This window comes from Bufo gargarizans, chromosome 1 (genome assembly GCF_014858855.1).
Source record: "Bufo gargarizans isolate SCDJY-AF-19 chromosome 1, ASM1485885v1, whole genome shotgun sequence".
NCBI lineage: Eukaryota > Metazoa > Chordata > Amphibia > Anura > Bufonidae > Bufo > Bufo gargarizans.
Genome location: NC_058080.1, coordinates 181,337,062 through 181,363,302, shown reverse-complemented (window position 1 = coordinate 181,363,302; position 26,241 = coordinate 181,337,062). Strand labels below are relative to the sequence as shown.

General features: G+C 40.2%; 1 protein-coding gene across 1 annotated transcript in view; it reads right to left on the bottom strand.

The window, feature by feature from the left end:
* The window catches only part of LRBA (LPS responsive beige-like anchor protein), a 568,467-nt gene that overhangs the window by 51,634 nt on the left and 490,592 nt on the right, over nucleotides 1–26,241 (bottom strand). The window contains exons 51-52 of the mRNA XM_044300361.1: nucleotides 19,045–19,200; nucleotides 13,915–14,082 (exon numbers count right to left, since the gene is read on the bottom strand). Of these exons, the coding sequence (XP_044156296.1) occupies nucleotides 13,915–14,082; nucleotides 19,045–19,200 (324 nt within the window). The remainder of the gene's footprint in view (nucleotides 1–13,914; nucleotides 14,083–19,044; nucleotides 19,201–26,241) is intronic.

The following is a 26,241-nucleotide window of genomic DNA, read 5'->3' as shown; positions in this document are numbered from 1 at the left end:
GTAGCGTTGTTTGAGAAGCAGCATTAAGTAGAAGGGAGGAATTACAACTGGTCAGTCAAGTTTCACAAAAAGTCCTAGTAAGGAATGCTTTGCCATTTTCATAACATAAATCTGAAGTGGCATTTTTATGGACTGAGAGCATATCTTTGCAGTAATGACATCAAACCATGATCTATATCCCTGTAATGGGAATAATTACAGCAAAGATTCTGTTTCCTGAAAGAAAAAAGTATGCACAGAACAGCCAGCCATTGCTGGAGTCGCCGGTTTTAGAAAGAAGACATTGTGCAAGAGCAGTATATATATATATATATATATATATATATATATATATATATATCTCAACCTTTATGTTAAAGGTCACAATTGAACTTGCACAATCTGAAGAACATAACTTGTCTTTTCTTGCTCTGTCAAACTTTAATCTACTATTTACAACCATGAACAACTTTTATCAAGCAGATATTAAAAAAGACATAAAATTTCATGATAGCATTTAATACCATATGGCTTCTTACTTTCAGTAAGAAAATTTTACATTGTAGTTTTCTGTCCCTCTATCTGTCCCTTTTATCTCCACTATGCCCCATTCACACAACCATATTTTTGCTCCACATCTGATCTGCATTTTTGGCTGATCAGATGCGGACCGATCTGTTCGCATCCGTATGTCCGTCCCGCAAAAAAGATAGAACATGTCCTTTTCTTGTCTGTTTTGCGGATAAGAATAGACAGTTACAATGGCCTACTTCAATGAAAAAATTAAAAAGTTATGGGTGTCAATAGGACGAGACCAAATCTTTTTTTCCTTTTTATGAAAGTACTAAAATAAAATAAAATGGAGTGGGGACTGTTGCAAGATCATAATTACACCAGAAAATAGAGGTAAATTTGTACATTTCAGTTTGTGATGCATAGACAGCCCATGACACAAGACATTTAATAGGAAGGGGGCACATCTGCATACCTTATTTCAATGGACTTTTGACTAAGACTGGTGTATGAAAAGGGCACAAGTTAAAGTATCTGTAGGGTAGTACCCCGTGGAATCCCCCTACTCAACTTCTTTGACAGGTATCTCACCATTTTGCATGTAGCAAAAGATTTTTAAAACAACGTTTGCAGTATTTCAGTAAATTATAGCAAAATATAGCTCTTCGTAATGCTCACTTTTTCATGATGCCCGTTGTTGAGGCAGTAAAAATCTACTAACAAGGTACCTTTAAAGGACAACTTCCACCTATGTTTAACAAATTTCTATTTTATGCATTTTTGCTAAACAAAAAAAAAATGGATAGATGGTTTTCTGGATATCACTTTTTGAAATCACTGCAAGTATTCTACATTTTGTTTAGGTCCTTTAATGTCCTTTGTTTGTGGACATTTTTGCATGTCAAACAGTCTTTCTTAACTCTCCTATTCAGACCATCACTGTGGCCAGAGATGGAAAGGGGGGGGGGGATGAGTGACTCAATTAAAGCATCACACTAATAATGTGACGCTCTACTTTGGGTATCTTTATCTAGGCCTATCAAGAGCTGCTCTATTGTTACCCTAAATCTACACCTACTATTTTCATGACAATTACCCTTAAGGTAACATCTTCTCATCACGTCAGCCGTAAATCGACAATGGATTAAGTACCTATATAGCAGAACTTGTCCGTTATGCTACAGAAATATAATTGTTTTTACTTATTTTCAATGGCACAGTATGGCTGAAATGAAAAAGTAACATCACCATGAATTCTAATAAAAAAATAAAAAATATATTTCTATAAATATGGAGTTAAAAGATACCCCTTTCTGATGGAAGTCTCCCTTTAATACTTTAACTAAGCTCACCACATTGATAGGTCTGTATGACATAACACCTTTCAAAATAAATGAAGTTACATGCTATGCTTACGCTTATTGTTAGGACTCGTCTTGCTAGACTAACTGCAAATTCAAATACTAATTGTAGACATATCGCACTTCCTATAGAAGTAGGATTTTTTTTTGCCAAATATACTTGGACTGCATCAAAGTCTACTAACACAAATGGTTGGTTTAAATTACACAATTGTAGTTCCCAGGCATAAATCACTCTTTCCTCTGTTTATAGACATAGCCCCCGGCTCGTATGGTATATTCATTTTTCTAAGCAACTAAGCAAGGTAAATAATTGTGTCGTGCTCAAGTATGGCGGATTTCTCCCGCATATGGCATGCATTAGCTCAGTTTACAAAAAAACGGCGGGTTATGAAATGTATAATAATTTAAAAAGCAAACATGGATGACTATAGATTTAAAAAAAAAAGAAAGTTTGTTCTACATGCAGAAGGTGAGGCGCAATACAATGTTTGAGGCTAATACTAATAAAACAAAGTCTAGCTCTCTGTCTCTCCAACCAAGAGATTTAAACACAAGCCCTCTTCCTATTAATCTGTCAGCGCTGAGGAGAAATATACCGAGCTACAAAACGCTGGTTAATTAGGCCAGAATATCACAACTGATAAATTACAATGCTGGCTATTTGACCACCTGTTCGAGAGCTCATTACTATAAATTACTACACACTTGTAACATAACTCAAAAATACATTAACAAACACAAAATTATACATAGAGGTTTTTTGTTTTTTTTTTACCCAGAAGAAAATCCATGTGGATGCTAAGAACTGACGGCTCAATGTGTACATGTAGAAACATTGCTCATTTTAAGGAATACAATTAGGCGTATGATGCAAGTTCCCACTCTCCAAGTCCATACAGATATATTGTTGTTAGAGCCCTGTATTATTTAATAAAGTGTTACACTTGCTCAATCACTAGCCATAAGGAAGCCAGTTGGTTAACAGTACACTGGAGGTATATGATTAGAGTATTCCTTGATATATACTCCTCTGATAAAGCATGGCGTGGCATACGTCAGCCATTGACTCCCATTGTTTTATATAGTAACACATTGTATACTGTGTGCCTCTGTTTAGGAGACACACTACAGTATGCCAACACATTCTGGCCAAGCGTACGCCAAAAGGACACGTGCCTATAGGCATGTTTGATAGGAACTTGCCCAAGGAGCCATTATATTTCTATATGATCTACATTGTAGATCTCATTGAAAAGGCATCATAGAAGCCCCTCCTTTATACGATTTAAGCAAACTTAATAGATCACAGAGCAGGATAAAACAATCCATCCATCGTTTGGGAAACTTTCCCTTCTCCTACTTCCCGTTTCCTAGAATGCTGATATGAGGCCTTCAGTATCCACCCTCTGGTAAAAAAAAATGCAAACACCTCCGAAGCTACAGCAATTGCCCCAAGTCACTCTGGCCTAGAGGAAAAACCGTGGGTCAAGACTTCGTTTTATGTTCTCAAAAATTTCATAGAAAAATATCTAGAAAACAACTTAAAAATGCTTTTGTACATGATCAATTCTTCTAATTACACTTTTATGACGTGGCATTTGTAAATCTAACCATACCTGATTATTTTGTGCCAAGGTAGAGTAATATAATTTTATACATGGTGATCACCGCCTCCATTTTCCATCATGTATAATAAATGTAGTATGAGAGATTAGCTTCAAAAATTTACCAACAACATTATTAATACGTGTGGTCCAGCATGACCACTGGATGGTGTACTACAAGGTGAGAGCATCATGAGGGTGGAGGTCACTTATCGCTAATCTCCCTGCATAAAGAGCTCGTACACCAGTTTCCGCATTAGTGCTCATGCTCAGGGCTGATGGATTATGGCTGCTGAGCAGATTTGGTTGGACTGATTGTAAATTTCATTGCTGGAATATGTGTGGTTTATTACATTGGAAGTGACCCTGAGACTATCATTCTGCAGGGGTGGAAATTACGATTTTACACAATTATAATGCTTCTTTACTGAGGATGCACGTTGCTACCTACAATGGTAAGAATAATAAAAGAGAACAGAATACATTCTATTTCAGAAAATCTTCAAAAATTGTCAATATTATGTGAAACAAGTAAGGAACAGAACAAGGGAGCGAGCAGCTGGCTATGCACTGCACGTATTTACCATTAGGTGGCACTATTGCTTTGATGATTTGACACAAGGTGCCTAATTCACCTACAGATAACAGTATTAGTCCATGTGTACCCATACTTCTTGTACACATCACATATGTTGTGCTGCACTTTGAACATGAATACAAAATGTGCATTAATGATAAATGCAGCAAATGAACATCATAATAGAATAAAACACAACAAATATAAGTAAGTAGTGCTTATGCTTAGTGATAGTAAGCCTGTCTGTGCATCTTTAATGTAACTCATCGAATAGGGGTGTGCACAACATCATAAATGTATTTGTAGTAAAAAAAAATAAAGAAAAAAAGAAAATTCAACAAAATTGAGACATATATCTGTTCATGTGACATACAATTCCAATGCATGCGTTCACCAAATTTGCAAATGCTGTAAAACGTGGTATAAGACAAGACTTCTGAGCCGGCAGGGTGATGCTGTCTGTTGTGGCTAGCACGGCTGGGCGTCTTGCCGGTACTGTACAGCTGCCATGCTGGGGGTGGAGAGGAAAGTCCTCTGCTGGTCTGATTACATCCTATAGTTCAGTGACGAGAAGCCGCTGCCTTATTTATTTTCTTTACACAAGTAGCTGTGGATTGCAGAATTTAGATGGATTGATCCCTCCAAATGAAAACAAATTTTACCTAAATAATCCATCAAGCATCATTGTGAAGGTCTGAATTCATCACGGTAATTATTCCCAGCCTTCCTGAACAGTGCACAGCCACAAGAGGTGAAAGTTTCAGCTTTGTCAACTGCACAATTAGCCTGACGTTGCCACAAATAACCTTAAATGCTCGGCCTTCTGATCTGTGGCTGTCACAACATACATTATAGTCCAGTGTGTGTACATTGCGATGTAAGCAGTGACCAAGTCTCCAAACACAGGAGCTGTCAAGGCAGAAAAACAACTGCGCCACAACTACGTCAACCATATACCGATTAAGCTTAATCTAGCAAAAATATAATAATAAAAAAAAAACTATAATAATAAAACTATAGGCCAGCCTGATTATTAAAAAAAAGATGAAAGCACACAAAAATATATTAACAGATAAAAGACACAAATGGGAAATTGATACTAACCCACGTTGTGATTTCTCATTGTCCCAGACATAATGAGACCCGTCGACGGCGCGGTATTGGACAATTACTGCGTTTTACAATACATTTCTTATGGGATCAAACTGCACCGGTATAATAATATTCTTTTCATAATGAAGATTTTAAATCATTTTTAATTACCTTTCAAAAGCCGCATACACGCTCTGCACTTGACAAAATGCAAAAATAGTCCCTTTTAACAAATGTTGCACTATGCAAGAGACGAAATTTATGCAGGCAGGGCCGGGAACCTGCATTAATGTACTTATTGAAGACACACAAAGGAACTTTTTACTGGGTTTCTGCCTAGGTGAAATAGCTGCTCATATGTATTTATTTAATGTGGGGCATGAAAGATATGACTGGTAAAGCTTTAGTAGCTGACGGGAGAAAAATATATATATATTCTCAAGCACCTTGTTAGGGGGTTTTGTATTAAAGCTAGAGGTGTGATCTTCATTACTACAGCCCGAAACGTCAATTCGGGGGCTAATGCCGACTGTTAGTGATGATTAGTGTGGTATACAAGTCGCACAATTGATATTAATTGTGTGCTTCGCGCTTCTGACACAGATAAGCCAACCTGAAACCATTCCACAACTGGCTTCTTCTATTATATATCCGATGGCAGCGCAAACAACTGTGTTGTGCCCTTGTTTTGTGCTTTTTTTTAACTAAATCTTTAAATATGATAATACTGTATCAAAGTGAAGCTGCTTTTAAATACAATATTAATTTTATTATTTTGTGCAGTGTGTGCACAGAATTGACCCATTCACATCAGCCCTTGTCCATACAGAATCAAATTTATCGATAAAGAAGCAAATTATAAATTTGCCCATAGGGTGTGAAACTAGAAAATATGTTGTAAATTACAATCAACATAACGGGTTATAAAAATGTACAAAATGTTGTTCCAGACTTTCTAGTCTAGGTTTACAGAAGCCATGAACCTATAAATGTGATGAAGTAGGACCTGAAAAATGTGGAGCACCCTATTATCCATACACGCAAGCCTAAAACCTTGGGAGGACGGTGATGTACTAAGCCTGGCACAGCCTAGAATGCTTTGTTCTTGTGTTATAGTGAATTATTCATCATGCACCACAAATCTCTTTAAAAAACCAGAGCAATGTAGGAGGACTCATTTAACAGCAATTCATTAAAGATACGTGTGCATTTTTCTGTGGAGCATTATATACACTCACCTAAAGAATTATTAGGAACACCTGTTCTATTTCTCATTATTGCGATTATCTAGTCAACCAATCACATGGCAGTTGCTTCAATGCATGTAGGGTTGTGGTCCTGGTCAAGACAATCTCCTGAACTCCAAACTGAATGTCAGAATGGGAAAGAAAGGTGATTTAAGCAATTTTGAGCGTGACATGGTTGTTGGTGCCAGGCGGGCCAGTCTGAGTATTTCACAATCTGCTTAGTTACTGGGATTTACACGCACAACCATTTCTAGGGTTTACAAAGAATGGTGTGAAAACGGAAAAACATCCAGTATGCGGCAGTCCTGTGGCGAAAATGCCTTGTTGATGCTAGAGGTCAGAGGAGAATGGGCCGACAGATTCAAGCTGATAGAAGAGCAACGTTGACTGAAATAACCACTCGTTACAACCGAGGTATGCAGCAAAGCATTTGTGAAGCCACAACACGCACAACCTTGAGGCGGATGGGCTACAACAGCAGAAGACACCACCGGGTACCACTCATCTCCACTACAAATAGGAAAAAGAGGCTACAATTTGCACAAGCTCACCAAAATTGGACTGTTGAAGACTGGAAAAATGTTGCCTGGTCTGATGAGTCTCGATTTCTGTTGAGACATTCAAATGGTAGAGTCCGAATTTGGCATAAACAGAATGAGAACATGTATCCATCATGCCTTGTTACCACTGTGCAGGCTGGTGGTGGTGGTGTAATGGTGTGGGGGATGTTTTCTGGGCACACTGTAGGCCCCTTAGTGCCAATTGGCCATCGTTTAAATGCCACGGGCTACCTGAGCATTGTTTCTGACCATGTCCATCCCTTCATGACCACCATGTACCTATCCTTTGATGGCTACTTCCAGCAGGATAATGCACCATGTCACAAAGCTCGAATCATTTCAAATTGGTTTCTTGAACATGACAATGAGTTCACTGTACTAAAATGGCCCCCACAGTCACCAGATCTCAACCCAATAGAGCATCTTTGGGATGTGGTGGAACGGGAGCTTTGTGCCCTGGATGTGCATCCCTCAAATCTCCATCAACTGCAAGATGCTATCCTATCAATATGGGCCAACATTTCTAAAGAATGCTATCAGCACCTTGTTGAATCAATGCCCCGTAGAATTAAGGCAGTTCTGAAGGCAAAAGGGGGTCCAACACCGTATTAGTATGGTGTTCCTAATAATTCTTTAGGTGAGTGTATATATATATATATATATATATATATATATACACACACACACACATATATAACCCTCCCACTGCCAAGGACATATGTACTATGCTTAAGAGCTACAGCTTAGATATCAAGGCCGAGAGTTTTAGGGCTGTATTACACCAGATTATCTGACCAATATCTGTCCAATCACAATCAGACCAATAGTTGGTGTGTATAACAAATGATAACTGGCCATCTGACCAATCCCTGGTCAGAAGTCTGTCAGATTAACTGTTGATGTAATACAGGCCTTAGCTTTTCAAAAACACGAATTACACATTCGTTTGACAAAAACGTTATCACCCTTCTTACTAATCATGGAGGATAGGTGCTCTCTGATCTCACATTTAGGGTTGGTGTCATCTTTTTCTATTACAGGGTTGAATACATGAGCATTTGCACATGTGATCACCTTCTGCGCCTTCTCAGAACCTCTGTCAACTCTGTGACCCAAATGTTTACTGGTACTTGGAACATGGGGATATTTGGTCCGTTTAGTTCTTCTGAATATGTGAAGTTATACTCCTGAGCACATAAGTTACATGTATGACTGTGAACATAGAGTCCTTTTATTGTTTTTGGAGGTTATGTGCACCTAAGGTGCTGCCATAGCCACAAATGTAATATTTTTTTTTAATTTTTTTATACAAAACTTTATACTTTGATGCAAAATTTCATAAAGACACCTAAAAGTGCACAGTGCTGGGTGGCATTTTCACAATGGGCCAAGTGTCTACTTTTGGAAAATACAGATGTAGCAGGGTTAACATGAGTAAGAATCACTATGGCAAGATCCGAAATGTGTACACATAGTGTCTGACTGGATTTTATGTAGCACATTTCAATAAAGGCTATCACAGTTTTGGATGCTGGACTTCCCTTCTTTTTTGGTAGCAGAGTTAACAGTCAGACTTGGCGAGTTATTACAACTAATTAACACGGTATTCTGCTACATCTGTATATAGGTATGGGCGTATGATATTTTATAATTCAGAAAACATTGCCCTTGCATCAAAAGGGTTAATGCACAGAGGGAAGCATGGCAAAAAGCTCTACAAGTGCAGCCACCTAAGCCTGAAGACAACCCACAAGGCCTGCATTTTTCTCCAGAGATCTGATTTCTGTCATGATGGCAATTAGTGACAGTCCCATAATACAAATGATTACTAAGCTCCTTCTGTGTGCTGTTCTGAGGCCTAGTACTACATTCATCTATATTATATCTACAGCAGTGTTAACCTTAAAGGGAATCTGTGTCCAGCTTTACACTGCCTTACCCGAGGCCACCATAAACCAGTAACAGCGAACCTGATTCAAACACAAGTTTTTTGTGCAGCACTTTTTATGGTGAGAAGTTCCAGCAGGACCCTAGCTCTGGAGTTCTAGTATTCATGAGCTCCAACTCTCCCTCCCACGGATGACTTACAGGTTTCTTCCTATACTGTGTATAAGAAGAATGCTGATAATCCATGAGCGGGATCAACCGGGAGCTCATGAATACAATGACTCCATAGCTCAGGTTCCGGTGATGCTGCTCAACTGGGGTTTTATAAATATAAAACTGGACAAAAAAGTGATCTTGAGAGGTGAGGGAAATTGGAGGTCATGAATATGAGGAGTTCAGCACTTGGGTTCTGCTAAAGCTGCTCGCCAGTAAAAGTCAAATTCCTTATTGTGATACAAAGCCAGAACATTTCTGCTGCCAATCCAACATCAATGGTTACATGAAGGGTCCCCACCATCTACCCTTGAGAGAAACAGGAACCGATAGGTTGGGTTTTCAAAATCAGGCATGTATGTTTACAGTGTAAACCGGGAAACGAGGTGTTGACTGACAATTACCTCACGTCAATGGGCATCTTAGAGGGGTTGTATGGTTATATGATACTGATTACCTATGTTCAGAACAGGTCATCAGATTGGTGGGGATCTGAGCCCTGGCACCCCCACCGCTCAGCAGTTTAAAGGGGTATTCCCATCACAGACAATGGGGGCACATAGCTAGGATATGCCCCCATTGTCTGGTAGGTGCGGGTCCCACCTCTGGGACCCGCACCTACAATGAGAACGTGGAGGGTAAATGAACAGAGGGCGCACTGCGCATGTGCAGCCGTCCTCCATACATTTTTATGGGGCCGCCGAAAATAGCCGAGCGCCAGCTCGGCTGTTTCCATCTGCCCCATAGAAATGAATGGAAGCAGGGGCCGCGGTGCGCTCCCATTCACTTCTATGGGAGCAGCGCTTGGTGAAGGACAGATGAAATCCGGGGTCCTCCAGCCACAGCTCTCCCTGCTCCGTTCTCGTTTTATCAGACAATGCCCCCATTGTCTGTGATGGAATACCTCTTTAACAGGGCCATGGCGCTTGTGCGCACACTGCTTCCTCTTCAATGTTTACCTGTGTGCAGTCTACCTTGCAGATGTTGTGCAAGGTAATTACAGCTTTTAGGACAGGAATTTGTATTTACACTGCCCTGCTGCTACAATGTACAAGGCGTGCAGGTAAACATTGAAGAGGAGGAGTGCTGAAGCCCCTTTAAACAGCTGATCGGCGTGGGTGTCGGGAGTCAGACCCCCCATTGATCTGATATTGATGACCTATCCCAAGGATAAGTCATCAATGCCATAAAACTGGACAACACCTTCAAAGGCTCTCTTACACAGGCAGATTATTGGAAGGAGTACCTGTGTAAAGGTGCCAATGATTACCTGGTCACGGAGCAAACACTCAATCATCAGCTGAAAGCATTGTGATGCAGGCACCAAAATGATCATTTCTGAGCAGCAGATCATCCTGCGTAAACAGCAATCAGCCTCCCAAAACAATGAAACTGTACTGGGAGAAGCAAGCGCAGCAGTGACCACTCGTCCCCATACATGTAAATGCAGCCCTCTCACATCCACTCATGACCAGGGAATTATCATGACTGAATGGTTCTAAATAATTGTCTGCTCTGTTGGCCCATATATGGGGCCTTAAAGGAGTTTTCCAGGATTTTTATATTGATTGCCTATCATCTATATCTACTCTGTGTGGAGGGAGTCTGACTGCAGGCACCCCCGATCAGCTTTTCAAGAGACCTTGGCGCTCTGGTGAGTGCTTCGGGTTCCTCACAGCATACCATGCACAGTACCGTACACTGTATAGCGGTTGTGCTTGAAAGGGACTAAGCTGCGCCTAGGCCACGCAACTGATGTACGGTGACATCACTGGCCTAGGAGGAGCGCTGCAGTCTCTTCAAACAGCTGATCAGCAGGGTTTCCGGGAGTCGGACACCAACTTATCAACCTCTTTAAAAGTGTTTTGAGAGATATCAGTGAAACACTTTCTAGAGAAAGAAAAATTATAATCATCTTGTTAACATACTGTACTTACTTTGCATGTAATATAATAGTCTACTAAGCCATTTTGTGGAATACTAAAGTATACCGACCAGACGGAGGCCAATAGGATACACTTTGGCCTTTGTCTGGCTAATAAAACCGTATAGACACATTAAGCTTGCAGACTGGGGACTTTCACTGCACACGCTCTGCAAACATCACACATGAAGCCAGCTTTATCTCTATATGACAACTACAACTGTCCAGACCACTTTGAAGCATCATTTACTAGCAAACACAATCATATTAAAAGTTTATAAGACGGTATAACAAGTAGACACGTCCCTAATATTGAACCTCTGTTGTACCCATCATGACAAGCTCCTGCCCCTTACATGTTAAAAATAAACTCCAGACATTATGCTCATATTGTCCTGTTGTAAATGATTTGAAGGAGGCTTGATCCAAGACACTGATCATAGCTGAACAATAGCTTTAGAACTAAAACCACACATTTCTCTATCACTGAAGAAAATAACTACTCCAAGAGAAGTCAACTGTATATAGTATTGACCAGGCATCCTCAACCTGCGGCTTTCCAGCTGTTGTAAAACTACAACTCCCACAATGCCCTGCTGTAGGCCGATACCTGTAGGCTGTTTGGGCATGCTGGGAGTTGTAGTTTTGCAACAGCTGGAGGGCAGCAGTTTGAGGATGCCTGGTATAGACTGTGAAGATTTAAACTTTATTACACTTGTTTAGTGCCTACATCTGTTTATTGGGCTGTAATTGTGATACCTAATTAATACAGATTTATAGGGTCCAGGCTCTATGGCCTGTCCTGCTGGCCATCACTGGAAACAGTCAACAAGCTTACTATTAGGGTTCATTCACATCCTTTCCGTTTTGCGGTTTGCAAATAACGGAACCGCGTGTCTGCATTTTGCGGACAAAAAACTTCAGGTTTTTTTACAGTCCACAAAAAAAGAAAAAAAAAAAAAGTTAAGGCCTTCAAAAATACGAGAACTGATCCGCAAAAAACGGATGACATACAGAAACCATTCCGTATGTCATCCCCAATTTGCGGATCCATTGACTTGAATGGGGCTGCGGACCGATCTGTGCGGACAATAGTAATACAAGCTTCATATTTTTGCACACTAGAAATGCGGAAACACTGATGCGGACAACATACTGAACGTTGTCCACACATTTTATTCACCCATAGAAATGAATTGATCTACATCTATTCTGCAAAATGCGGAACAGATGCGGATTGGATGCAGATAAATTTATACAGTCGTGTGAATGCACCCTAAGACACCCCCTCCGACTGCACGGCAAAATAATATGGTTTATTTTGGTTTAAAACAGCAAATTAATGTACAGTATCTGATGTAAATTACACTCCAAAATACATATCATGAAAGTAAGCTCTGCGCAGGTTCTCAGCCAACAAGCGACGTTGGGACTTCAATCCTGGCATCTACAGAACTGTGAATACAGCTCTGGACTGTATTACAGGCTGTACCACAAAACAACAACACAATGGGTCTGATGTTTATCATGCCCATTTTTGTAAAAAAAAAAAAAGCGCTGCACATCACGTTTTTGTGACATTTGGAGGGCAAAAGTGGCAAAAAAAAACTGCGACTTTCCCAAACATGCCACTTTTTATTGTTAAAACGGGATTTTAAATGGTGGGATGGCGCAGAAAAAGTGGTGTGAATTACAGCAGAAATCCAAACCTGCTCCAAGCTGATGTCGATTTCAGAGTCAGGCGCAGTTTAGGATGGGAGATGCGTCACATCTACCGTACAAGACCCACAATTCGATAAGAACTGACAGCATAAATCTACGAGCTGAGGTTATCCAGGGATACGTGGCTGACACACGGCCGCCGTTCCCAGGCTGATCACGGCCACGTAAATCAACCCTTAGAATGGTATATGAAATATGTCTTAGTATATCAAATACTTTTTAAACCATATATTAATTACAATATTTTCAGGTCTGTGCTGAAACTGGAAATACATTTTCTGCTGTTAAGATTTTATCTGAGCGACTTCAGATTGTGTGTCCCATCTTTATTGTTTGGCAGTCAGCAAGACTCATAGGAACAGTTATTGCGGTCAGCCAAAGGCTACACATTTATAGTAATTGTGGTCACAAGCCAATGGCATTCTTAGCCAGGAATTATGTTAAAAAGGGAAACCATGGTAATCTTTATTGGCCGGGTAGAAGCCACAGATGAGTTGAATTGGGGCACATAAAGCTTAAATCGGCAAAAAAATAAAAAAATAATGCAAAAACTAAATAAATAATTGAGGTGTATGGCCTGAGATCCCTTATTTGCTTAAAGAGGTTTACCGGGATTTTAATATTGATGACCTATCCTCAAGATAGGTCATGAATATCAGATCAATCTATATCAATAGCAGTGCCGGGTGTCGGACCAACGACGATCAGCTGATTGAAGAGAAGGCTGTGCTCCGTGCAAGCGCAGCCTTCCCTTCATTTTTTAGCTGATCGCATCAACATCACTGCAGCAGTTAGCAAATGTAATTCCAAGAAGCTATCCCATTCACTTCTATGGGATGGTTCTGTAGTACACACTTGAATAGGAAGGAGCTGTCCCATTGAATTGAATGGGACAGCTTGTAATTACACCTGAGATGTCGACTGTGAGAGCAGGTAAACAATGAAGGGAAGGCTGCGCTCGCACAGAGCATGGCCTTCTCTTCAACCAGACGGGTGTCAGACACCGGACGATCTGATATTGATGACCTGTCCTGAGGATAGGTCATCAATATTAAAATGCCAGAAAACCTCTAATATATTAATGAAAAGTCAGTTGGTGTATTTTTTTGTTTTTTTTTGTTCAGTTACATCCCCTTTATATTTACATACTGTTTAATTGAAGATCACATATTAAGGTCATTATATGTGAAAAAATACAACCTTACTTTCTCTCGAAATTGTATGCAACTTACTATTTGGATTGTCTCCAATGCCATTGTTTTTGCCATTCCAATACCACAACAACATTGTTGCATCTCTTGATCCTGAGAGGATGTAACAGTCTCCTCCGATGTAAGATTCAGATCGGGCCAAGCATGTGACCACATCCCAGTGACCAAAAACCACCTGAGTTAATTTGCCTGCAACAATAAAAGTTTGGTTACCTGACATAAAGAGCAAACAATATGGATATTCGCAAATTGAATGAAACAATAAAACTATTTCCAACATTTGGCTTAACATTGAGCAAATTCTAATTGTATCTCTTTAAAAAAAAACTAAAGTATACACTATAATTCAGTTGAAATAATCAGCAGTAAATTATGATGGACACTTCTGGCAAAGAACTTAATCTTGTTGTGGAGTAGAGCTGCTGGAATATGAAAAAATTACAATAAAGTTTATTTTCTTAATGTGAACTGAAGCATTGGTTTGTAATCAGACACAAGGGGAAGAACAACAGCAAAGTGGCTGCCTACCCAAAAAATGCACAAGTAGATACTTGGGTTAGATTCACACCACATTGGCAGGACTGTTTCAAATGTTGATTATCTTTTAAATAAATAACTTTATCCACAAGTAAACTTGACACATTTATGTCAAATGCAGATATTTTACATTATTTAAATGTATTGGCATGATATATATATATATACACACACACGCACTGTATATACACATACATCTACATTTCTGCATAAATGGAATTTAAAACATCAGATAACAAAATCACACAAATGAGTCAAAAGTATTAGGCCTGATCATTTATTTATTAAAGGAAATGATCCAATATCACATCTGCGAGTGGCAAAAGTATGTGAACCTTTAGAATTAGCAGACTATTTGAGGGTTAAATTAGAGTCAGGTGTTTTTAATCAACAAGATGACAATCAGGTGTCATTGGGCAACCTGTCTTACTCAAAGAACAGGGATCCATCAAAGTCTGATCTTCACAACACGTTTGTGGGTACAAACAAAAGGAGATTTCTGAGGACCTCAGAGGAAAAGTTGTTGATGCTCATTAGGCTAGAAAAGGGTTACCAAACAATCTCTAAAAGAGATTGGACTCTACCAACCCACAATTACTGTACAAATGGAGGACATTCAAGACCAATATTGCACTTAGTCAACCACTCCTGGAGAATGTAATTAATTAACAAACATTATGTTAAGGGTAATAGTCCATGAAGTCATAAAGGAACCCTAATTAACCTCTAAGAACCTAAAGGCCTTTCTCAAATTAACTAATGTAAATTCATGAGTCCACCATCAGAAGGACAATGAACAACAATGTATGCATGACAGGACTGGAAGGAGAAAGCTGTTGCTCTCCAAAAAGAACATTGCTGACCATCTGCATTTTGCGAACGATCATGTGGACCTCACATTTAAACCAAAACAGAACTTTTTGGTTTAAATGTGAAGCTTTATGTTTTGAGAAAGGAATACACTAAATTCCAGCATATAAATCTCATCCCATTTCACAGACTGGAAGCTCCTGTGATCAGGGCCCTCTTTCTTCTTGTTTTAATTGTTGACCTGTTTGCTGCTATGTTATTTATGACTCTGTTTGTACGTGAACCCCCGATTGTAAAGCGCTGCGGAATACATTGACGCTATATAAATAAATATTATTATCCCATTTGAAAACATTGTGGTGGTAGTGTCAGGGTTTGGGCTTGTTTTAGTGCATCTGGGCCGGGATGGCAATGAATTTTGAATTATATCAGCAAATTTTAAGACATCTACCCGAGAGCCGAATTTCAAGAGAACATGGATCATGCAGAAAGACAATGACCCTAAGCACACAAGTCTTTCTACCAAAGAAGTCCAAGTCCTGACTTCAATCCAATAGAAACGTGGTGCTAGGACCTGAAGTGAGCCATTCATGGGAGGAAATTCACTTAACATAATAGAGTTGAAGCTCTTTTGTACGCAGGAATGGGCTAAAATTCTTACCTGCTGATGTCCAGGAGGAACAATTACTGCAAACATTTAGTTGCAGTTACTGCTGAAAGTAGGGGTTCACTTTTGCCACTCACAGACGTTATTTCTAACTCATTTATTTGATTTGGTTATCTTTATCTACTTTAGGTTTCTGTTTTAGGTCAAATTTCTGCAGAAATATGAAAAATTCTGAAGGGTTCACAAACTTTCAAGCACCATTGCAGATCTACCTGGTCCATTAGGGTATATGGCGTTATTTATCATAGTGTACAAGATTTTCTGAAATGTCTTTGTTTTTAAAAGAACTGACTAAGAAGGTGCAAAACCGTGCCAGTCCATCAGATATAACATGTCTCTAAAGAGCCTATTATACAGTACGATTTTCAGTCTAATTATCGGGAACAAGCATTCTTAGGAACACTCTTTCCCAATAATATGCCCATGTAATTGTGCTACGATTTAGCTGGCAATTGAATAAAAGCTCATTTGTCAGCATACTGTATCTCCTAGTGTAATTAGCTCTGATAATCCATACAATTGAATGAGGTAACAATCGTTCCTTCCTAATACATTTTGTATTAGCCTGTGTAATATGGTGATACAAACGAACACCAATCAACACATTTATCATTTGAGAGTGCTTGTCCAGCCATTGGGCAGGGTAATACTACCCTTAGTTTCTTCTAGAAGCTTTTGTATAGCTTAGGGTTCTATTACACTGTTCGTTGTCCAAGCTGGACAGACAACCATTGATGATAAACGCATCTATCAGTGCTTGTTTGCAGCAGCCTATGCAAAGCATATGGAAGAGGAAAGATTGAGGTAGCCCTTTCAGTTGTATTGATTATTGGAAGGACATCCCTGATTACACATGGGATGTACTGCCAATAATAGGGCACCTTTTATGCTGACAAAAAGATACAATCAACCAAAAAACAAGTGTTTTCTTACTTTTGGGGTTAATTAATACGATAAAAACTGTAAGACTAAATTACTAAATTATAAAAAAATATTTTAGAAATGCATTAAGAAATAAATAAGACATTAAATATTCAAACACAAGTAAAAAATAAAATAAAAAATATGTTAAACATTAGTTTCTAATAAATGCACCCTTCTTATTAGCCTGGGTTGTATTTTGTATTAAGAGGGTTTCTGGATACAAGAACAGAAAATATTACATTAGCTCAAACAACAGTATTTCCTTTTTTTGACAGAACACATTTTCTAGTTATTCAGTTTTATTTGACAGCCCTGTTGCAAATAAAAAGAAATAAAGGAGAAAAAGGAAAACAGACACAGGCCCTTAGCACCGCTGGATATAAAAGGCCGCCTGAAAATAATTCCCACTGCCAGGAGAGGGTTTATGATGCCTTTTCTGTATTGGCTCTACTTAGAAAAAAATGATTTACGCCACAAGAATTTCCTGTTACAAGTATAAAAACAAAACAAGGAATGCTAAAAAAGAAAAGGGCCCCTTTATTCAGAAGTGATAGAATATAATTGAATATTACACTTATTGTGCTGCTATGCTATACATTACATGGGGCGTGCACGTGTTTGCCCTGCTGCCCGGGCTCACAGAGCAAAAAAGCTATAGTATTTTCCCAATATAAGTGATCTCTGAGGATGCAAGCACGCCTGTCACAAGATTACTAAAACGTGTATGGCTCCAACTACACTGCATGCAAGAAAGAAAAATCTATGGGAATTTTAAAAGAACTGGAGCCATTAAACAATCAGAAACACGCGGTAGAGTTTCTTCTCTAACAGCTTTCACAGACGTGTTAATCCTGTGTCCCACATGTCAAGACAAATACTGCGAAATCCTTCAAAAGGTACATGTGCAAAAAAAAAAGTGCATTTAACAAACCAAGTGGAATATTCCTCCAAAATGTGACACTTACAGGGCAGAAAGAAAATTAGCTGTAAAATGGCTAACAATGTATATAAAAAATAATTAACTACATATGGTATACTGGTATCAAGAAAAAACAACAACATATTCATGTATGTGTGTACTGCATTATAGTTATAGTCCTGCATATCCAAATCCTGGCACAAGGGATTCATTATTGCATTGTATGAGTTATGTCCGGCAACAAGATCTAAAATGCGAGACAGAAGGAGAAAAAGAAAGACAGAAAGAGAAAAAGACAAAGAGAAATAGATATTAAATAGATAGACACAGGAAGAGAGAGGTAGAAAGAGATGCAGAGAGAGCAAGTGAGAAAGGCAGAGATCGGACAAAACCGGGGCAAAATGATTCCGTTTTGTCACCATACGTTCTGAATGGAGAAGAATACCATTCAGGATGCATCAGTTCTGGTTTGTTCAGTTTTGTACACCGGACACAGCAAGCTGCGGTTTTGTTCCCAGTCTGCGAAACGGAATAAACCGGAACTGGCACCACAAACAATGTAAGTCAATGGTGCCAGATCTGGGGGGTTTTGGGATCCGAAAAAAACGGATCCATCATTCATTGACTTACAATGATTTTAGTCAGATCCGGTTTATTCAGTTTCGATTGAATACAACCGACTCCTAAAGGAATGGTAACATCCTGGTGCATTAAATCGAACAGAACTGTTTTGCTCTGGTTTTGAGATCCTCGGATTACAAAACCGGAATACAAAACCGCAGATGTGAAGGTAGCCTAAAGACAGATAAATATTAGATAGAAAGATATTATAAAGATAGATATTTAAACAGATATATATTGGATAGATAGAGACACAGACGGAGATAGATAGATAGATAGATAGACAGATAGATAATGTTGCAGTGCCGCGGTTTGTGTGGGTTTCCATTGGATATTCCAGTTTCCTCCCACACTCCAAAGACATACTGATACGGAACTTAGATTGTGAGCTCCACTGGGGGCAGCAAGCAATGATAATGTCTGTAAAGCGCTACGGAATATGTGAGTGCTATGTACCGTAAGTACAGAAAATATAATAATTGAACAAAATAAATATTATATATTAGACAGATAGAAATTAGATAGATATAAGATGGACATATTATAAGCAGTGAGTAGATAATAGATAAATATACAGACCCATCTATATATACAAACATGCACTTATACAGATCATATAGACACACAAAGACAGATAGATACACATATACACATTTAGAAAACTAGAACTTACCTGTGTCTGTGGAATACACGCGGAAACTTTTGTCCCAAAAGCCACAGACTATTATGAAGCGATTGTCGGCTGTGATCACAAAGCACTGAGAATGGACCTGGATACTTTGGTCTAAAAGGTCTGAGATTTGCCTCCTGTGCATTCCAGTGTTGTTGGCTACAAAAATATAGAGAACGCGTTAAAACTCATTACAACTGCTGCTGCCATTTTCTGACTACTCAGTAATTGCAAACAAAGCAGAGAAGAAAACTAATCTCCCACTTGACCAGCTAGAGAGAACCATCTAGTTCCTCCAGTCAAATCCGCGTCTTTAGCTACAAAGACCCAGCAACAAATATCGGCCCTAATTACGCTGATAAAGAGTGAGTTATTTGCTTGTCTTGTCTTGTAACTACATGATCCGGGCATCGCTGCTAAACGGAGCTGCAGCACTTTACTCATAAATATATTACAGGAAGAGGAGAGAATCAGCTCCAATGAAAGTCAGAAGACGGTTCTAATCCTTCCTCTACATTAAATTCCATTCGCCTTCCAAACCAAGCTATTGGTAATAAAACACTCTTTGAAAAAATAGCTACTTTTACTTGGCTGAGGTTTGCCGACATGTCTCTCATGAGCAATCCTTGGACGGCTATAAATTTATTGCTAAACAAGGCTAACCCATGTGCAAAAACCAGCAAAATAGGAAGAATACAATAAACCACACTAAGCAGACTAAGTATGGTCTCCATAGCTAAGCAGCCATAAGGTTTATGAAGGAAACCGAGAACTTGTAAATGATATGTGGATGGAGAACCTAGAGATCTAGATACACAATCTACAAAGGACTCCCAGCAGAAGCATGTACCCTCACACAATCTGTTTTTCTAATTGGCCCACCATAAATATGTTGAGATATACTTGAGGGCCTGAATATGAATTTACCTAAATTAGTAGGAATTTATCAGGAATGCTCATGGCAGAGGAACGCACCATCACCGATGGGGAACGCGCTAAAAAATTCTTATCTTTACTTCATTCCCTGGTCTGTGCTATGAGCGGTTGTAGAGTTCAGCTATAATTTATGCCATTTTCTGGAATATATTATTTCACATCTGTTGGGCTGAGAAGGTCACTCCCCTTCCACTAAGACCACTCATTTTGGTTGAAAAGTGGCACAAATGGTGGAAAGTAAAAAAAAAATTGTTGCACATTTTAGTGCAAAAACAGTGTATTTTTATTTATTTTTTTACACATCAGAAAAATGGTGTACAGCCCATGATAAATTTCCCTTACAGTGGTAAAATCTAGTCCATACACAGATGCCATTTTGTTCTGTAAAATGACTGATCAAGTGCTGCTGGTGTCAGTCATGTGAAGGATCAAGTTTCCAACTATTACTGAGTCGGAAAAGAAAGCACTAGAAATGGAGGTCTCAATGCAGGAACTTGAGGGAGCTACTAAACTATGCTCGGCTAACTCCACCCCTGGTTCAGATGGGCTTCCATATGAATTTTATAGCAAATATGGGGACTGCATTCTTCCCAGACTGTTGGAGGTCTTTGCTGAATCAGTGGAGGATGGGATGCTGCCAGATTCAATGATGGAGGCCATAATAATACTAATACCGAAAAAAAACAAGGACCCCTTAGAATTAGAATCATACAGACCAATTTCACTGCTCAATGCAGATGTAAAGCTCCTTGCGAGGGTCCTGGCAACAAGGCTTTCCAGGGTCATCTCCTCCATTGTCCATTCGGATCAGTGCGGCTTTATCCAAAATAAGGGTACACATCATAATTTACACCGGCTCTTCTCCAATATTCAGGCCCCGGGGGGGACTGCCCGCTCCATCCTGTCATTGGACGCCTCTAAGGCCTTTGACAGGGTGGAGTGGCGTTTCCTCTGGAAGGTTCTTGCAAGGATGGGCTTTGGAGAAAGATTTATACGCACTCTTAAGCTACTGTATAGATCTCCAAGGGCAAAACTGAGTCTTAATGGAATCCTGAGCGGCAGTATTGATTTAAAGAGAGGCACCCGCCAGGGCTGTCCACTATCTCCCCTGTTATTCGATATTTATATCGAACCCCTTGCGATGGCCATCAGGCAAGATGATCAGGTTAAAGGATTCGGTACGTTAGGAACACAAGACCGCATCTCATTATATGCAGATGATGTTCTGTTTTTTATAGATCATACGGAAACTACTCTTCCTAGGATCATTCATATGGTTAAATTATTTGGTGAGGTGTCTGGTCTTTGTATAAATTGGGCCAAGACCAGTCTGCTCCCAATAGACCCTCTGCCACAGAAGGAGGTTCCTGTTATACAGTTGGATATTGTTGATACTTTCCAATATTTGGGTCTGACTATATCGCCTCGGGTTGAAAATTTTCTACAACTTAATTTGATTCCCATAATAGTAAAGACCAGAGCTAAAATAGGAATCTGGCTGAAACTTCCCCTATCCAGAGCTGATCGAATCTCACTAGTTAAAATGGTGATATTACCACAATTTCTCTATGTGCTCAGGAATACACCTATTTGGATACATGACAAACACTTTAAACTTATTGAAAGAATAATTAATGATTTAATATGGGGAAGAAAGCGAGTTCGAATTAAGTTGGAATATTTGTATAAATCCGTGGAGTCTGGGGGTTTAAATCTCCCCTACTTTAAAGGGTACTTTATTGCAGCTCAGCTATTGTGGTGTTATGAATCAGAGAACAGCGCACTCTTGAGGAAGCTGGTAACTAGCCATGCTCATAATAATATTTTTACTTTGTTGGAATCCGGTTTATTGAAGAGTTATGAGCACGGCTACAGAGAAACTATTAATCTACTTCTGAAAATGTGGAATACAACTAGGACATGGTTGAAGGTTAAGGGTTCATTCACATTTACGCCTCTTTGGCATAATTTCTATTTACAAAGCTTAGATGATATTGCAGCTGACATATTTTGGCAGAAGAATAAAATCTTATATATTTCACAGGTAGTTAAAGATAGAGAAATTAAATCCTTTATAGAAATGACACATAATATAAGAAATCTTTCATGGTTTAGGTACCTTCAACTTCGATCTGTATTATCCAGTTTGGATGATAAGCGATTGTTGGATATAGATAATTTATCTTTTTTGAATGAGTGGGTAGGGGGTGTACTTGTTAAAATAAAGATTTCAAATATATATAAGTTATTACTTAAGGCACGGTTTAGTGATACACATTCACCAGGACAAAAAGCGTGGGAGGCGGATTGTCCGAATTTACAAGTAGAAGGTTGGGAGAATATTTTTGGGAATTTGGTTTCAGTATCCCAGAACTTCAACCATGTTTTAATACAATTCTATATTTGTCACAGATTATATATTACTCCCTTATGGATGAATAAATGTGGGTTAAGAGATATGTCCAACTGCCCCAAATGTGACATTGTAGGAGCGGACTTCTTCCATATGATATGGACTTGTCCAGAACTCACAAACTACTGGAATAACATCAATAACTGTATTATCTACAAATTAAAAATTCGAATTCCTTTTGAACCACAAGTATTCGTGCTTAATGATCTTTCCAAATTAAAAAATCATAAGTATCAAAAGATCTTCCTGAGTAGAATATTGATGCTGGCTAGAGTACTGATCAGCCGGACCTGGTTTGCCCGTTCCACTCCAGACATCAACACATGGATAAACCTAACCGATAAGGTTAAAAACTACGAGAAAATTTTATATAAACGGAGGGAGGTTGAGGAACAGTGGAACAAGATATGGGATGGCTGGAAGATTGATTGATTAGTCGAGGTCAAGTTGGTTTATTTACGGGGGGCCTGCTTTGACGCACCACAGATTAGGGATTAGGGATTAGGGGGGAGGGAGGGGAGGGTTTTCTAAATGAAAGAAAAGATGAATTGAATATATTATAATTATATATAATTAGTTGGGACACTAAGAATTGAGAGATTGTAAAAATGTCTGTAAAAAATGTTTTGTAGTGTTTTTCCAATAAATTTTTGTTGAAGAAAAAAAAAAAAAAAAAAAAAAAAAAAAAAAAAAAAAAGGATGTATCCACTATTTTCTTTGTCCTACTACTATAGGGGATTAGAACAATGGAAATGAAAACTGCCAGTGTGAACAGAGCCTTGTGTGTTGGAATACAAGGCAGAACTTATTGGTACTGCCATATAAAGGAGGATTTCTACCTGACGCACACCCGCTCATCTACAAATGCCAACTGGTAGTTATAACCGATAAGAGTTAAAGGGGTTGTGCCATAAACTACTTCTCACTCTAAAGTTTATGATCATCAAGTACTCTACGGTAGGTCCCATCCCTCCTTGGATTTTTTCTTTTTTTGAAAGTTACATTTGTAGTTTGCTCTTACTCCTCCATGTTTGAATCCTGCTTCCTGGTTTGTCATGTGTCTGCTGTCCCATCATGCTTTAGGGCAGTGAGAGGAGTCCTGACATCAGCAGATCATATATAGCTATTCCGAGTGCTCACCGCGGTATAGCCCAGCCTGCTATACCACCTTCGGTGGTATCAGCAGATCATGTGGCACTAACCAGTTCATTTTCTATCGCCTCATATTTAAAGGCGGTAGGCCTTCTGAACATAATTAGCTCTTTATATGCCCCCCTAGGTCTTATAATAAGTTCCCAATTCATATAAGTATTATCCTTGTGCACATTATAAAATGTTAAAAATAATCTTTATAATCACCCGTCCTTTCTGCCCAAGGGGCGTTCTTTGTGCCGCATTTGTGCCCAGCCGCGTCCCAACTACCGGATCCTTAGACACGCCCATCTCATTAGTATTCACTTCGCTGGGCAGTATTTTCCAGTGTCCGACATTCGGAGATCCTGCGCATGCGCCCGGCACCCTCGCTCGCCGGGATCACATTGTGCCAAGTGAATACTAATGAGATGGGCGTCTCGAAGGATCCGGCACAAATGCGGCACAAAGAACGCACCTTGGGCAGAAAGGACAGGTGATTATAAAGATTATTTTTAACGTTTTATAATGCGCACAGGGATAATACTTATATGAATTGGGAACTTCTTATAAGACCTAGGGGGCATATAAAGAGCTAATTATGCTCAGAAGGCCTGTCAGTGTCCCTTTAACCACCTCCCGACCGCTGTACGCGTATATGCGTCCGGGAGGTGGTTGCTTTATTCCTCCTGGACGCATATACGCGTCTTCTCGCGAGACGCGAGATTTCCTGTGAACGCGCGCGCACAGGCGCGCGCGCTCACAGGAACGGAAGGTAAGCGAGTGGATCTCCAGCCTGCCAGCGGCGATCGCTCGCTGGCAGGCTGGAGATCCGAATTTTTTAACCCCTAACAGGTATATTAGACGCTGTTTTCATAACAGCGTCTAATATACCTCCTACCTGGTCCTCTGGTGGTCCCTTTTGTTAGGATCGACCACCAGAGGACTCAGGTAGGTCAGTACAGTCCCACCAAACACCACACTACACTACACTACACCCCCCCCCCGTCACTTATTAACCCCTTATAAACCCCTGATCACCCCATATAAACTCCCTGATCACCCCCCTGTCATTGATCACCGCCCTGTCATTGATCACCCCCCTGTCATTGATCACCCCCCTGTCATTGATCACCCCCCTGTCATTGATCACCCCCCTGTCATTGATCACCCCCCTGTCAGGCTCCGTTCAGACGTCCGCATGATTTTTACGGATCCGATCCATGTATCCATGGATCCGTAAAAATCATGCGGACGTCTGAATGGAGCCTTACAGGGGGGTGATCAATGACAGGCGGGTGATCACCCATATACACTCCCTGATCACCCCCTGTCATTGATCACCGCCCTGTCAGGCTCCATTCAGACGTCCGCATGATTTTTACGGATCCGATCCATGTATCCATGGATCCGTAAAAATCATGCGGACGTCTGAATGGAGCCTTACAGGGGGGTGATCAATGACAGGCGGGTGATCACCCATATACACTCCCTGATCACCCCCTGTCATTGATCACCCCCCTGTCATTGATCACCCCCCTGTCAGGCTCCGTTCAGACGTCCGCATGATTTTTACGGATCCATGTATCCATGGATCCGTAAAAATCATGCGGACGTCTGAATGGAGCCTTACAGGGGGGTGATCAATGACAGGCGGGTGATCACCCATATACACTCCCTGATCACCCCCTGTCATTGATCACCGCCCTGTCAGGCTCCATTCAGACGTCCGCATGATTTTTACGGATCCGATCCATGTATCCATGGATCCGTAAAAATCATGCGGACGTCTGAATGGAGCCTTACAGGGGGGTGATCAATGACAGGCGGGTGATCACCCATATACACTCCCTGATCACCCCCTGTCATTGATCACCCCCCTGTCATTGATCACCCCCCTGTAAGGCTCCATTCAGACGTCCGCATGATTTTTACGGATCCGATCCATGTATCCATGGATCCGTAAAAATCATGCGGACGTCTGAATGGAGCCTTACAGGGGGGTGATCAATGACAGGCGGGTGATCACCCATATACACTCCCTGATCACCCCCCTGTCATTGATCACCCCCCTGTCAGGCTCCATTCAGACGTCCGCATGATTTTTACGGATCCGATCCATGTATCCATGGATCCATAAAAATCATGCGGACGTCTGAATGGAGCCTTACAGGGGGGGTGATCAGTGACAGGGGGGTGATCACCCTGATTACCCTGATCACCCCCTGTCATTGATAACCCCCCTGTAAGGCTCCATTCAGACGTCCGCATGCGTTCTGTGGATCCGATCCATGTATCCATGGATCCGTAAAAAATCATGCGGATGTCTGAATGGAGCCTTACAGGGGGGGTGATCAGTGACAGGGGGGTGATCACCCTGATTACCCTGATCACTCCCTGTCATTGATAACCCCCCTGTAAGGCTCCATTCAGACGTCCGCATGCGTTCTGTGGATCCGATCCATGTATCCATGGATCCGTAAAAAATCATGCGGATGTCTGAATGGAGCCTTACAGGGGGGGGGGGTGATCAATGACAGGGGGGTGATCAGGGAGTCTATATGGGTGATCACCCCCCTGTCATTGATCACACCCCTGTCATTGATCACTCCCCCCCTGGTAAGGCTCCATTCAGCCATTTTTTTTGGCACAAGTTAGCGGACATTTTTTGTTTGTTTTTGTTTTTTCTTACAAAGTCTCATATTCCACTAACTTGTGTC